The 14,749-nt window shown below is 59.9% G+C and overlaps 1 protein-coding gene across 1 annotated transcript; it reads right to left on the reverse strand.

Moving 5' to 3' along the window:
• Positions 1-262: 262 nt before the first annotated feature.
• Positions 263-13,396, reverse strand: ADPRHL1 (ADP-ribosylhydrolase like 1). The gene is made up of 7 exons (XM_059892346.1): positions 13,078-13,396; positions 8,810-8,974; positions 4,120-4,245; positions 3,098-3,238; positions 2,359-2,486; positions 1,049-1,181; positions 263-623 (listed from the first exon to the last, which is right to left on the reverse strand). The coding sequence occupies exons 1-7, from the start codon at positions 13,289-13,291 to the stop codon at positions 466-468; spliced, it is 1,065 nt and encodes a 354-aa protein (XP_059748329.1). The 5' UTR covers positions 13,292-13,396; the 3' UTR covers positions 263-465.
• Positions 13,397-14,749: the final 1,353 nt, after the last annotated feature.

The following is a 14,749-nucleotide window of genomic DNA, read 5'->3' on the forward strand; positions in this document are numbered from 1 at the left end:
GGGGTGCCCCGAAGGCTCGGGCTGGGGGCCGCTCTTCCTCCTGGTCTGGACACACCGCAGTGAGGATGCAGACACAGCAGCTGCCCCCCGGGGCTGGGAACCCAGCGGTGTGTGGGGTGGACAGGCCTCGCTAAGAGCTAGAAAGCAGCCGTGCGGAACGCCCTGCAGCCCGAGGCCGTCCCAGCTGAGCCGTGGCGGTTAGTGCTGTCCAGTCAGTGAGCAGAGAGCGTTAGTTTTGCAACAGAATAAAATACACCGAGTGTCCAAGAGGCCCTTCGTGACCTTGTATTTGGACGTCTGAGGCTGTTGAACGCAGAGTGACATCAGTAAGGCATGAGGCTCGGCCAGGGCAGGGAGGACACGCTCACCGGACAAACAATGCATTTTATGCAGCAGTTAGGCCCCGGGAGCCCGGAGGGCGGGTTAAGACGGCGCGGGGCTGCGTGTGGCCCCGCGGGGAGGGCTTTACTTCTCCTGCGAGGACAGGCGGTGCAGCGCCTCGCCCAGGCGCCTCAGCTCGTCCTGGTGCTCCAGCTCGCGGTACAGCCCCGCGGGGACGGCGTCCAGGCCGTGCAGCAGCCCGAACAGGCAGCCGGCGATGGCCCCGGTGGCCCCGCTCTCACCTGGAAGAGGCGGGACCCTCAGAGCTGCCCCGTGGTCCCCGCCCCCGGCCCCGCATCCCCTCACCATGGGGCTGAGCTGTCTCAGCCTCTGCCCTGACCTCGGCTGTAGCCCAGTGAGGGGGCGGGGGTGTCCCCTCCCGCTCCTTGGACGGCTGGACCCTGGCGTGCAGAGGTCTTCCCAGCCCAGGACGCAGCACTCAGGGGACAGCCTTGAAGGGGTGATGTCCTCACGGTGCCCCCCACCCGCTGACCTCGCCTCCCAGCCCCCTCCTCCCTACCCGCCCGAGGCCCCAGGTCGCTGCCCCCTTCTCCCCTCTGCCTGCCCCGAGAGGTGCCGCTGGGCACCCCTGGGTGCTCGGAGAGGCCCCCTGGTGCTGGGGAGGTGGGTGTTCCTCCCAGCAGGAGGCCCGCAGGCGGCCCCTCACCTCCATGGAACATGGCGCGGCGGCACAGCTCCGTCCAGCTGCCCTTGGCTCCCAGGAGGGCGTCGTAGGCGATCATGGGGGCGTCGTGGCCCCGCCGGCCCCCGCGACCCTCAGAGCTCCATTTCCTGTACGTCTGGGGAAGGCACCACGGGTCAGAGGCCTGGCCCGGGCCATGCCGAGGGCCTCGGGGCACAGTTCCCAGCCCACCCCTGCACTGAGTGACACCCCTGTGTCCAGGCACTGCCCCCGGCTGAGGGTGGACAGTGGGCAGGAAAGGCCTGCTTCCCAGGGCTCTCACACCCGAGCTGTCCCGCAGACAAAGGCGGCAAATTCTGTGATGCAGATGGCTGGCAAGGGGCCTGGAATGTTGTGGTCGGGCGTCACTGCGGCCTGCGTGGGGCACGGGGACAAGTGAGGCTGGGTGGGTTGTGGGTGTTTTCTGGGCTGCAGACCAGTCGGTGGACACAGTGGGAGCAACGGTGGCTGGGGCCTCAGGGCAGGTCCCTCTGTCTGGGAGAGAAAACTGATAAGGGGCAGGGGCCAGACACAGCCAGGGAGATGGACACAGGCAGGTCACACCGCTGCACCTTGGCAGCAAAGCCAGCTGGTCTGAGGCAGCAGCGTCTCCAGAACAGTGCGACTGAGTCTTTCTGCATCAGGGGACTCGTGAGGGGTAAATGAAAGGGCAGTAGGAAGCACTTAAAAAGGAAAGGGTGGGTGCTGCTTCTTCCTCCACACCTTCCTGACACCTGGAATACAGGTGTGCTGGCTGGAGCGGGAGCAGCCAGTTTGGACTATGAGGCAAGTTCTCAGAATAGCAGAGCAGCCAAACAGGAAGATCCTCAGTTCCTCACTGCAAGAGACTTCTGACCAGCTCTGAATACCCTTTATGTGAGGATAATAAATGTCTGTCTTGGTTAAACTGTAGCTACACAGGCTTTCTCTTGTGTTGCCAATCATGATCCCGGTGATTTCAGCCACTTCAGGGGTTTTCTCAGCATGGGGAATGCCACTGGTTTGCACCAATTTATTCATCCTAGACAACCCTATATCCCTGGTCTTCAGAAGAGATGAAGTGAGATGGACTATTTTTGCACAAATTGTGTTTGTATTCAAGAAGATGAAACCATAAAAGCAGTAGCCATTTCAAACGGGCTTCCTGCATGAAGTTTTCCACAGCCCCCCACACGCTCCCTCAGCTCACCTCCCTGGTTCCCCACAGGTGGGGGCGGTAGGCAGGACTTGGCCTGGGACCCGGGGCAGTGGCCCCCACTTCTCCCACCCCATCCATCTCGGGCCCAAGAGCCTACTTTTTCCCTCTCCTCTGCATCATAGCGGTCAGGAAAGCTGGCCTCGTTCTCCGTGTCCTCGATGATTTTCCTCTCCTCCAGGTAGAACTGCCACTTAGCTTCAAAGTAAAACCAGTGTTCCTGGTACTCTAGACACAAAGAGCGGGAAGAAGGCTGTGCCGGCCGTCCAGCCGGGCACCATGGACAGCGATGGGGAGGGCCAGAGGCAGAGCCCATGCCCCAGCCCAGATGGGCTTGGAGGGGGGCCTGGGGCTTTAGCAATGGCTCCCAAAATAAAAAGATGCTCACATTGTAGCTGCTTTGAGATACTAGCAGGGAAGATGGAGAGGGGAAAGGATGCTTGATGATGGGCTGAAGTAAGGCAACCATTGCAAGATCAAAGCGGCTTCTCATGGAAATTCTGAACATGAGTGTTTTTATTAACTCAATGCTGTGCCTGCAAAGTCAGGAGACAGGACATTCATTGCCCCTAATTAATGGCCTGACATCCAAGCCCCAGAGGCACTGGTAACTTTTCTGAATCGTTGTGCAGCTCCACTGGCTCATGGATGATGCTGGGGGTGAGGGGGAACCTGCGTTTCAAGAACCCAGAGAGGGTCCCCACACCGGGCCTCCCGCTCTGCGGCCAGGTGACACCACAGACCACAGACCTGGGGTCCGCCTGTCACACGGAGCCCCCTCCCCCTGGGCCTGGCCACTTCACTCTGTGTGTGGATGGAGCTGCCGGGAGCCGGCTCACCTGCCAGGTGCCGGATGGTCTTCTTGCAGTACTCCTCAGCCAGCGGCACTGTCCGAAGCATGTCTCGCCCCCACTGCTCCAGCCGCTTTCCCTGGACAGCGTATGATGCAAACAGGGCGGTGCACAGGGACCCAAGGAAGCCTGGGATGCGGGACAGAGGCCAGGATGGACCCCCTGCACCCGCCTGCCGGGGCCACGCTCGGGACAGAGGCCAGGATGGAAACCCTGCACCCGCCCGCCGGGGCCACGCTCGGGACACAGGCCAGGATGGACCCCCTGCACCCGCCCGCCGGGGCCACGCTCGGGACACAGGCCAGGATGGACCCCCTGCACCCGCCCGCCGGGGCCACGCTCGGGACACAGGCCAGGATGGACCCCCCGCCGCCCACTGGGGTCACGCTCAGGACAGAGGCTAGGATGGACCCCCGCCCGCCGGGGCCACACTCAGGACAGAGGCCAGGATGGACTCCCGCCTGCCGGGGCCACTCTCGGGACAGAGGCCCCAGGATGGAACCCCCGCCCGCCGGGGCCATGCTTGGGACAGAAGCCAGGATGGACCCCCCGTCCACCCGCTGGGGTCACGCTCGTGACAGAGGCCCAGGATGGACCCCCCCACCCCTGCCCACCAGGGCCATGCTCGGGACAGAGGCCAGGATGGACCCCCGGCCCGCTGGGGCCACGCTCAGGACAGAGGCTAGGATGGATCCCCGCCTGCCGGGGCCACGCTTGGGACAGAGGCCCCAGGATGGAACCCCCACCCGCCAGGGCCACACTCAGGACAGAGGCTAGGATGGACCCCCCGCCCACCGGGGCCATGCTTGGGACAGAAGCCAGGATGGACACCCCGTCCCCTGCTGGGGCCACACTCGGGACAGAGGCCCAGGATGGACCCCCCCACCCCTGCCCACCAGGGCCATGCTCGGGACAGAGGCCAGGATGGACGCCCCACCCCCCACTGGGGCACACTCCCGAGCGTGGCTCCCGGTCACCCCGAGCCCCGCCCTCCGCCCCCGCGCCATCACCTGTGGGGTGGTTGTGCGTCATCCTGCCACACTCCACGCTGACCTCCACCAGCGTCTCCAGCCGCTCCGGCTGCCAGTACCGCATCCCCACGCACATTGCCTTGGTGGCAGCGCCAAACCCCGAACCTGTGTGGGGAACCCGCATTCAGACCTCTGCCTGCAACCCCACCTAACCTGGACACGCACAGCAGTCTGTGCCCACGTTTATCAGTGTCGGTGACTCAGAGACAGGGACACTGCCCACATTCCTAAGACGAGAGACGAAAGAAATTGCATGGGGGCACGTGTTGGAACAGACGCAGCCACGAAAGAGGCTTTCGGCTGGGGTGGGGCCCGCTCCCAGTGTGGCCCGGCTGGGAAACGCAGGAGCCAGAACCGTCCACGGTGCACGCCCAGTCATGTCTGCCCCTCTTCCTAAAAGCTGCTTCCCTGAGCTACAGCTGACGGACAACCGGCCACATGTATTTAACAAATGTGTGTTGTCTTGACATGATACTCCCCGGAAACCGGTACCCAAGGAAAAACTGCACATGCATCTGTCACCCCAAAGTGTGCCTCTGCCCCCTTCAGAAACGTATACAAACAGAGTCATGTAGAAAGTAGCCTTTTTCGCCTGGCTCCCCTCACGCAGCGTAACTGCTGAGACTTGTCTGCGCTGTGTGTCCGTAGCTGGGCTCCACCGTGTGGGTGGAGGGACCTCAGCTGGTTGGTCCACTTCCAGCTGATGCACGATCGAGTTGTCTCCAGTCTGAGGCTAATACAGATAAAGGTGCTATGAGCATTGATGACCGAGTCTCGTGCGGATGGGCGCTTTCTCTTCTCTTGGGTAAACATCTCTGAGAGGAACGCTGAGCTCACACATCGCATGAATGTTCAGCGTGTGAGAAACTGCGGAACCAGATTCCGAAGTGGCCACACTGCTGCACACCCCCCACCCTGGAATCTCCGCCACATCTGGACACCGCTGTCAACGCGAGCTCGCCCATGAGGTTGGGGGTGGGCCCGTGAAGTTGAGGGTGAGCCTGTGAGGTTGGGGGTGAGCCCGTGAGGTTGGGGGTGAACCCGTGAGGTTGGGGGTGAGCCTGTGAGGTTGGGGGTGAGCCTGTGAAGTTGGGGGTGAGCCTGTGAGGTTGGGGGTGAGCCTATGAGGTTGGGGGTGAACCCGTGAAGTTGAGGGTGAGCCTATGAGGTTGGGGTGAGCCTGTGAGGTTGGGGGTGAGCCTGTGAAGTTGGGGGTGAGCCTGTGAGGTTGGGGGTGAGCCCATGAAGTTGGGGGTGAGCCTGTGAGGTTGGGGGTGAGCCCGTGAAGTTGAGGGTGAGCCCATGAGGTTGGGGGTGAGCCTGTGAAGTTGGGGGTGAGCCTGTGAGGTTGGGGGTGAGCCCGTGAGGTTGGGAGTGAACCCGTGAAGTCGGGAGTGAACCCGTGAAGTCGGGGGTGAGCCTATGAGGTTGGGGGTGAGCCTGTGAGGTTGGGGTGAGCCTGTGAAGTTGGGGGTGAGCCTGTGAGGTTGGGGGTGAGCCTTTGAGGTTGGGGGTGAACCCGTGAGGTTGGGGCCTTTCACCGTGGCTCCGTGTCAGCATGTGATAACGGGTGTGCTTCCCTGGCATGCACATGTCTTCCCTGGTGAAGCGCTTGTCTCAGTGGTTTTCCCACTTTTGTGTGGGGTTGCTCTTCTATAATCAGGGCTTTTTAATTAGTTACTCATTTATGCTCGCAGTGCGTCTTTGTCGCTGCACGTGAGCTTTCTCTGGCCGCAATGAGTGGGGGCTGCTCTCGAGCCACGAGGTGTGGCAGTGGCTTCTAGGCTCTAGGGTTCGGGTTAAGGAGCTGTGCACACGGGCTTAGCTGCTCCGCGGCATGTGGTACCCTCCCAGACCAGGGATCCCACCCACGTCTCCTTCAGTGGCAGGCGGGTTCGTAACCACAGGGCCACTAGGGACGTCCCTCATCATTAGGCTCTGAGAGGTCTTCAGGGCGTCCCTGGGGGCTCAGAGGTAAAGAATCCACCTGCCGACACAGCAGACACGGATTTGATCCCTGATCCGGGAAGACCCCACATGGCGTGGAGAGACTACACTCACGCCCCACCACGACTGAGCCTGTGCTCTAGAGCGCGGGAGCCGTGACGACTGAGCCCACGGCCACAGCTGCTGAGGCCCGAGTGCCCGGGCCTGTGCTTACAGCAGGAGAGGCCCCTGCCGAGAGGCAGCGCCATCTCTCCCAGCTGGAGGAAGCCCCGGGTGGACGGAGACCCCGCACTGGCAACAATAAATAAACAAAGTTACTTTTAAAAAACAAGTTCTTTGCGTCCTTGGGGTTCACATCCCTCGCAGACTTGTGCTCAGCAGTGCGTTCTCCAGCGGGTGGCCTGCCTGCCTGGCCTCTTAGCGGCTGCGTCTGAGGCGGGAGAGGGCGCCTGGGGGCTCCTGACCTCAGCTCCCCGGAGGGCCCGTGTGCGGTTGGCTCCGGGGCCTCTGCCGCTGTCGGCAGCCTCCCCGTGAGCATGCTGGGCCTGCGTTCCCATCGTCATTTCCTTCACAGATGAAATGCTGCCCGCGTGGCCGGTGCAGGTGGTCAGGACGTGTGGGCATCTCTCCCTGGCACCCTCGGGCATGGACTCCTCCGCTCCGCCCACAGAGGCTGCTCAGGCCTCGCTGCTCTGGGCGTGGGTCTGACCGGGTTTCTCTGCGCCCGGAGGTGCTGCTTCCGCTGGAACCCTCCGCCCTCAGCTTGGCGGTCCGCAGGGAGGCGCGCTCAGTCTTTGTTGACAGTTCTGAGTGATTTGATGGCTGTGGGTCTTGTTGGAGGTTTTTGTTTGTTTCTTATGCTTGGAATTTATTGAGTTTCTGGGCCATGTGCGTTCACGTCTTTTAAAATCTACTTTGGACAATTCTGGCCACTGTTTCTCCACATCGTTTCTATTCTCCCTCCTCTTTTAATGACCCAGTGCTCCAACCTGTCCCATGGCTCCCTGATGTCCCTCCACGTTTTCGGGTTCTTTCTTCTCTGTGTGTCCCGGTTTTTATGTCCCAGTTTTATGTGGACAGTTTTTATCGCTCTGCCTTTCAAACTCACTCATCTTTTTTCTGAAATGTCTAATCCGCTGTGAATCTCAGTCAGTGAGTTTCACTCAGACACTGCAGTGTTTTCTCTAGAACTGAGATGTAGGTCTTTTGTGTACCTACAAAAGTATAGAAAAGAAAAGTGAAAGTGAAGTCGCTTAGTCGTGTCCGACTCTTTGCGACCCCATGGACTGTAGCCCACCAGGCTCCTCCGTCCATGGGATTCTCCAGGCAAGAGTACTGGAGTGGGTTGCCATTTCCTTCTCCAGGGGATCTTCCCGACCCAGGGATGGAACCCAGGTCTCCCACATTGTAGGCAGACGCTTTACCATCTGAGCCACCAGGGAAGTCCTAATGTATCTACTTAACTTTTCGGAAGTATAGAACGCACACAATTTTATATCCTTACCTGATAACTCTAGTGACTGTCAGAGTTTGTCGTTTCTGATTTACTGATATTTCTCTTTTTTACGGACCATATTCCCTGCTTCTTTATTTGCCGGTTGAGCATTCTTTGGCATTGCCTTTCTTTGGGATTGGAATGAAAACTGACCTTTTCCAGTCCTGTGGCCACTGCTGAGTTTTCCAAATTTGCTGGCATATTGAGTGCAGAACTTTCACAGCATCATCTCTCAGGATTTGGAATAGCTCAACTGGAATTCCATCACCTCCACTAGCTTTGTTCGTAGTGAAATGTTCTTAAGGCCCACTTGACTTCACATTCCAGGATGTCTGGCTCTAGGTCAGTGATCACAACATCGTGATTATCTTGGTCGTGAAGATCTTTTTTGTACAGTTCTTCTGTGTATTCTTGCCATCTCTTCTTATTATCTTTTGCTTCTGTTAGGTCCATACCATTTCTGTCCTTTATTGAACCGAAGAATTGATGCTTTTGAACTGTGGTGTTGGAGAAGACTCTTGAGAGTCCCTTGGACTGCAAGGAGATCCAATCAGTCCATTCTGAAGGAGATCAGCCCTGGGATTTCTTTGGAAGGAATGATGCTAAAGCTGAAACTCCAGTACTTTGGCCACCTCATGTGAAGAGTTGACTCATTGGAAAAGACTCTGATGCTGGGAGGGATTGTGGGCAAGAGGAGAAGGGGACGCCAGAGGATGAGATGGCTGGATGGCATCACCAACTCGATGGACGTGAGTCTCAGTGAACTCCGGGAGTTGGTGATGGACAGGGAAGCCTGGCGTGCTGTGATTCATGGGGTCGCGAAGAGTCAGACACGACTGAGCGACTGATCTAATCTGATCTGATCTTTGACTTGATGGTATCCTTCAGCATCAACCCAGAGGTCAGGCCTGCCCTTGCTGTGAGCCCAGAGGTCGGGTCCAGGACCCCAGCAGCAGAGCCCTAGGGGCAGAGGCTGCCTGCCAACATCACCCCAGATGGGATCATCACAGACACAGACATTTGTTTTGGCTGAGAGCACACGTTTAAAAGGGAAGCAGTGGGAGATTATCCTTAAGGCACACCAGGGATGGTGACTGAGATGCCTGCATCCCCGGTTGGTGCCCAGGTGGGGCCGGGTCCCTGGGGTCCTGTTGGGGGTGACGAGCAGGGCCCTGTCCCGAGGCCCTCTGGCCCCGCCTCCTCAGAGGAAGGGGAGAGCGCCCTGACCTTTCTCGTTGAACGGCGTGTGCCATGCCAGGAGGTAGTTGTCTGGCTTCAGCTGGGAGCAGCCCTCCAGGGTGGCCGGGTCTGCCCGCTGCTCCGGGAGCTTCTCCAGGACGTCCACGTAGCGCCGCACCATCTCACGATAGAGGTCGTCCAGGCACCAGAAGTCTGGGGAGGAAGGGAGGATCAGATGGGCCCCAGCACGCGGCCCGCCCCCACCACAGGAGGGAGGCCCTGGGACCGGCTCCCCGGAGAGACCTGACTGCAGACGCAGTGCGCTTTGGATTTCATCTCATTTCAGAGGCTGCGGTTTCTCGTTGTTACACACAAGAGTCTAGGAAGACCTGGGGTCTTCATGCACAGCGATGGCTCTGTCCACGAGGGGCCTGCTGGGCCGACATCCACCTGTTCCGTGGCCCTCAGCGTCCCCCGTCCAGGGTGCCAAGAGCCGCCCTCCCAGCCCAGCTGCCTGCTCCCCGCTCCAGCCAAACAGCCACGCCCCCCCCACCATCCCCAGCATCCCCACCGCGACCCCTCAGGAAGGCAGTCTGGGGACGTGTCCTTGGAGCGTGTCCTTGGAGATCTCAGGGTGCCAGGCACAGAGGGCTTGCTGACCGGTGTCCAGATGTCCTCATGTGCCCCCACTGCAGGGTCAGGCCCCCGTCTGCCTGCTGTAGGCTCAGCGAGGGATTGTGAATGGGTTTTCATCACAACTGGGCATTTCTGCCATTAAGTGAGTCCACAGCCTGGTGGACAGAGACCACACACCCTCCAAAGCTGGAGCCCAGGGGGCCTGGTCACACGAGAGCGGATGGGATGGAGCAGGCAGAGGGCGTGCCTGCCAGCGAGGCTGACGGCACCGGGCCCTGTCTGTGCAGGGCTGCGTGCAGCCCTCCCAGTGAAGCCCCGTCTCTGGGGGCCATGGGGGTGGAGAAGGATGCTGCCCACCTCCTGCCCACCCTGGACGCAAAGCTGGCAGCGGAGCCCCCTCTCTCTCGCCCACCCTGGGCGCAGAGCTGGCAGCAGAGCACAGTTGGCACAAAACCCAGGTTGCCTCCGGCCCTGGTGCAGGCAGGCAGGGCAGACGCCCGAGTCCAGGCAGAGTGGGGGTGCGCCGCGGGTCCCAGCGCTGCTCTGGGAGCTGTGCTGCGGGGGAGCGGCTCCTGTCCACCCCCATCTCAGCAGTGGGGCAGAGGCCTGGCGCCATCTGGCCGCTGCTTCGACTCTGGGCCACGCCATGCTGCCTCAGTTCTGAGCCAGGCGGGGGTGTTGTGGGGTCCGGGCTGGGGGTGTGAGTCCCATCTGGCCCATGGACAGTGACGCCAGGTGACACTGGGTAACCCTGGCAACATCGGATGACAGCAGGTGGTGCTGGGTGGCCCTGGCCAGGGAGGGGCAAGACCAGGCTCTCTGTCATCTCCTCTACCATCTCAGTCCAAGGAGAAGAAGCCTGGGCCTTCCAGGTCCCCTAAGATGAGTCGTTTTATTCTGGAATCACTTCTTTTGAAGAGACAAAAGTTCTTTAAAAGCAAAACGGCAGCAAAAGCCGGGAGCTGATCCCAAATTCAGAGCCACAGAGCCTCGCGCCCTCTGGCCCGAGCTCCTCTGCGAGCTGATGCGGCCACTGAACTCACTTCTCTGTCTCCCCCACTCGACAGATCCACCTACAAAGCCCCCTGTGAGCCTCCTGGCTGAAGTCATGACGGAGAGAAGGCAGGAGACCCATCTGGATCACTCGGTAATACCGACGTTTCAAATGCCGCCGCAGGCAGCACTGGGGAGAGGATCGTGGGGCCGGGACCTCTCTCCACTCTGCAGGGCCCGCCTGCCCTGCGGGGCCCTGGACGCCACGTTCCGCTCAGCGCCCACTTCTGTTCAGCACTGCCTGTCTCAGAGGCATGGCGGAGTGGGCATGGCCGGGCGCACCCACCGCTCCGCAGGGCCCGGCCCACAGCCACACGCCTGGGGCGGCAAGCCCTGCCTGCCTTTGGAAATCACGTGAAGAGCCACGGTCTGTCAGGCCCCTGAAACAGCGCAGGTCCTGCAGCCCTGGGTTGGGTCGGGGCTCCAGAGGCAGGCCGAGGCTGTCAGGCTTCTGTCTGCACTTGCTGGGCAGCACTGGGCTGATGACACAGCTCCTCTGTGTCAGTCCCTTTATCTGTAATCCGCTGTAATAAAGTCGACCTGAAGGGTGACGTGAGGATGCGATGATAACACTCACGGTGAGACAGGCCCACAGTCAGGCTCCACTGGCGCTGTGATGCACGTGGCTCAGTCAGTCCACTCAGTCGCGTCTCTTTGCGACCCCACGGACTGCAGCACGCCAGGCCTCCCTGTCCATCACCAACTCCTGGAGCTTGCTCAAACTCATGTCCATTGAGTCAGTGATGCCATCCAACCATCTCATCCTCTGTCGTCCCCTTCTCCTCCTGCCCTCAGTCTTTCCCAGCATCAGGGTCTTTTCAAATGAGTCAGCTCTTCACATCAGGTGGCCAAAGTATTGGAGCTTCAGCTTCAGCATCAGTCCTTCCAATGAACCCTCAGGACTGATCTCCTTTAGAATGGACTGGTTGGATCTCCCTGCAGCCCAAGGGACTCTCAAGAGTCTTCTCCAACACCACAGTTCAAAAGCATCAATTCTTCGGCGCTCAGCTTTCTTCACAGTCCAACTCTCACATCCATATATGACCACTGGAAAAACCATAGCCTCGACCAGACGGACCTTTGTTGGCAAAGTAATGTCTCTGTCTCTGCTTTTTAATATGCTATCTAGGTTGTTCATAGCTTTCCTTCCAAGGAGCAAGTATCTTTTAATTTCATGGCTGCAGTCACCATCTGCAGTGATTTTGGAGCCCCCCGCAAATAAAGCCTGTCACTGGTCCCATTGTTTCCCCATCTATTTGCCATGCCCCTTACACAAGCTACAGTTTGTTATTAAAGAAAAAAGTTGGGCGGTTTGAAAACTAAACTTAGATGTTTAGAGAGTGAAAACAATTTCTGGGGCACAGACTTGCCCGAGTGCATCATGGTCACCTGTGGGCCAGAGGGCATGTGTCCAGAGGTGCCCGCATCCAGCTGCGCCCGAGCCCATCAGAACTGGGCCTGCTACCAATGTGCTCCAGATCCACATGCTTCACCCGGGCGGATTCCGCCCTATTCCTGCCAAGGGGATGTGACTTGCTCCAACCCGGGGGAGCACGTTCTTGACAGCAGCCACGGCAGGGAGTCCTGGGACCACAGTGCAGGCTGGAGGCATGCCAGGGACTCTGCCAGGTGGGCACCACAGGAGGGCCCGGGGATGGGACACGGAGGGGCCTGGGGCCTGCCCAGAGACGGCCCGGAAGCCCCACAATTGCACCCTGCCCCCCCCGCCCCCGCCCCACCCCGGATCTCGGAGTCTGCAGACTCAGAAGGACGGCTTGTCATGTCAACCTGCTGTGACACTATCTTATCTGAGGCTCAGTTCTCCGCCTACTATTTGGAGCAGACAGCATTCCTGTGCCGTGACATCTGAGCTAAACCCGGCTCCCGGGCGGCTGGCGGGTGAGCACTCGGTGACACACACATTCCAGCCACTCAGAGCCGCCTCAGATTCTAATTTTGCAGTGGCGCCCTCACCCTCTGACAGGTTTTCAACAGCAATTGTAAGGAGACTGTGCCTCACCCAGACGCCCGCTGCTTTTCCAAAATTCAGTAAAAACGTGTTCCTGAAATCAACCTGCTACTTAAACTCTGTTTCCCCCAAAACCAACCAGTTCATGGCATTTTCGTAGGGTAACCTCCAGCAACTCTCCAGGCTCAACCCTATTTGGCAGACGGCATTTTAACCACAACTCATCGGGATTTAGAAGCAGCTCCCCCCAAATATCATCTTAATCGGCGCAACTGCAAACTGGCTTATTATTTTATATATTTTTTGAAATAAATTCAGAAGCAAGCTAACTATTCACAGTGAGAAGTTGAGGTTTCCTCCCAAATGGGCCCAAAGTGAGCCCTTTGATTGCGTTTAACTCTGAATACACAGGCTTTGCTGAGTGAATGTTTACAAACACAATGCAAAGTCTTGGCTTAAGAACCCGAGTCTGCAGGTGAGCAGAGTAAAGTGACACCGTTGCCCAAGAGGCTGTCTTGGGACGCAGTGGAGGCGCACCCCGTCTGCTGGGGACCCCATGTGACGAGCCGGTCTCGGCCGCAGCAGCAGGCGACCCCCGGGCTCTGGGCCCCTCACCTCGGGATCCCCCCGCCACCCCCGCCCCAGGGCAGAGCCTCACCTGTGATGAGGGCCCCCGCTGTCGACATGTGCATGATGGTGTTGTCGCTCACCGGCCACGTCTCCGGCGAGAGCACGAGGTGGTCCAGCCCACCTCCCTTCCCCATCTCCTCCTGGACCCTGGCGCCCAAGCTGCTGCTCTCCCTGGCAGCGTGCCCGAACCCCAGCGCGTCCCCGACGGCCCCCAGCAGCATCGCAGCCTGAAACTTCTCCATATCTGCCCCTGGCTGCGGGCGGCCGACGTGCTGCTCTGCCTTTAGTCAGCCCTGCTGACCTCCGGGCTGGTCATTGTGCCGCTGTCAGGAGCCTCCCCGAGTGGCAGGCACTCCTCCTCTGTCTCTGCAGGTGGCACCAATGAGAACACCGTCTGGACTGCAGCTCACAGCCTCCGCCAGCCACGTGGGGCGGCAGCGTCTGTCCACAGGGTCGGGACTGAGCTGGCTCTTCCGTGGAGGCGTCTGCGGCTCAGAACAGCCCTGGGTGGGCGAAGCCGCTGCTCTGGGGAAGTCTGCCCAGTGACCTGGAGGAAGCACTCTCGTTTCTAGAGCTCTGGTGTGGAACCCCCACACCCAGGCTCAATCCAGTCAATCGCACAGTGTGCCTCGGCCTCCCACAGCCAGGCTGAGACCCCCGAGTCCCCTGGCCCCTCTGCCCCCGTGACCCCCCACCCCCGGGCCTCCACCCGTCCGCCTTGTCCCTGGGTCTTTGCGTTTCCTGGACTCGCAATCACACGGGTCACCCTCAGCAGCCTATGCCCGGCTCCTGCACCCAGCACCCTGCTGGGACTCAGCTGTCACGCGCGCGGCTTTGGTTTCTGGAGGGTGTGTGACTGTGGAGCGTGTTGATGATAGAAATCTGCCACTCGGGAAGGAGGAAGCAGATGGAGCTGCAGTGACCTGGGTGTCCCCCAGCCCAGCGCTGGCAGTGCCTCCCCGACAGACACAGGCCATTCTGTGTGGGGTGGGATGCAGGGCCCCCACCCCTGCTCCACGGGAGGAGTGTTCACGGTGGTGCCGAGGCTGGGGGGCCCAGGTGTAAAGCAGGCGTCCGGGCCTGAAGCCCAGGGTCAGAAAAGCCGCCATCTGTGTCCCCAGGCCCATGGTACCACAGGACCCGGTCCTACGTCAGACCAGGGCACCAGGACGTGAGGAACACATCTGATAAAGTTTCAGTAACAGAAAGATGCTACGATGCTAAGATCCTAAGATCCTAAGATGCTAAGGTGCTAAGGTGCCCGTGAGTGCGTTGTGGCATCTTCGCAGCCCGTGTTGAGAGTGAGGCTCTGGAACACGACTCCAGCTGGCACGGTTCTGGGAGACCCTGAACCCAGGGGCCTCACAGTGAGTGCCATCCGGTTGCTGGGCACGCAAGCTCCCTCCCTGAGGGCAGCCCTCTGCCAGCTGCCTGCTGTGGGGAGAAGGGCACTGCTGGGCAGAAATACTCGTGGCTGAGGCAGAGGCACCGTCAGAGGTGCTCAGGGCAACTGCACACCGTTCGGCCGACGTGAGCTGAGAGGACGCAGGGAGGTGAGCCCTGGCCTTGTGCCTTGAGCGTGGGGGTGGCTGCCCTGCAGAGCCAGGAGCCAGAGACGCGCGTACCCGCCCTCGTAAGCGTCTACTAAGCCGACATCACAGACTAGCACGCAGGATGTCACCACTACAGCAGGAGGCGGT

Source organism: Bos taurus, chromosome 12, assembly GCF_002263795.3.
Source record: "Bos taurus isolate L1 Dominette 01449 registration number 42190680 breed Hereford chromosome 12, ARS-UCD2.0, whole genome shotgun sequence".
In the NCBI taxonomy this organism is placed as follows: domain Eukaryota; kingdom Metazoa; phylum Chordata; class Mammalia; order Artiodactyla; family Bovidae; genus Bos; species Bos taurus.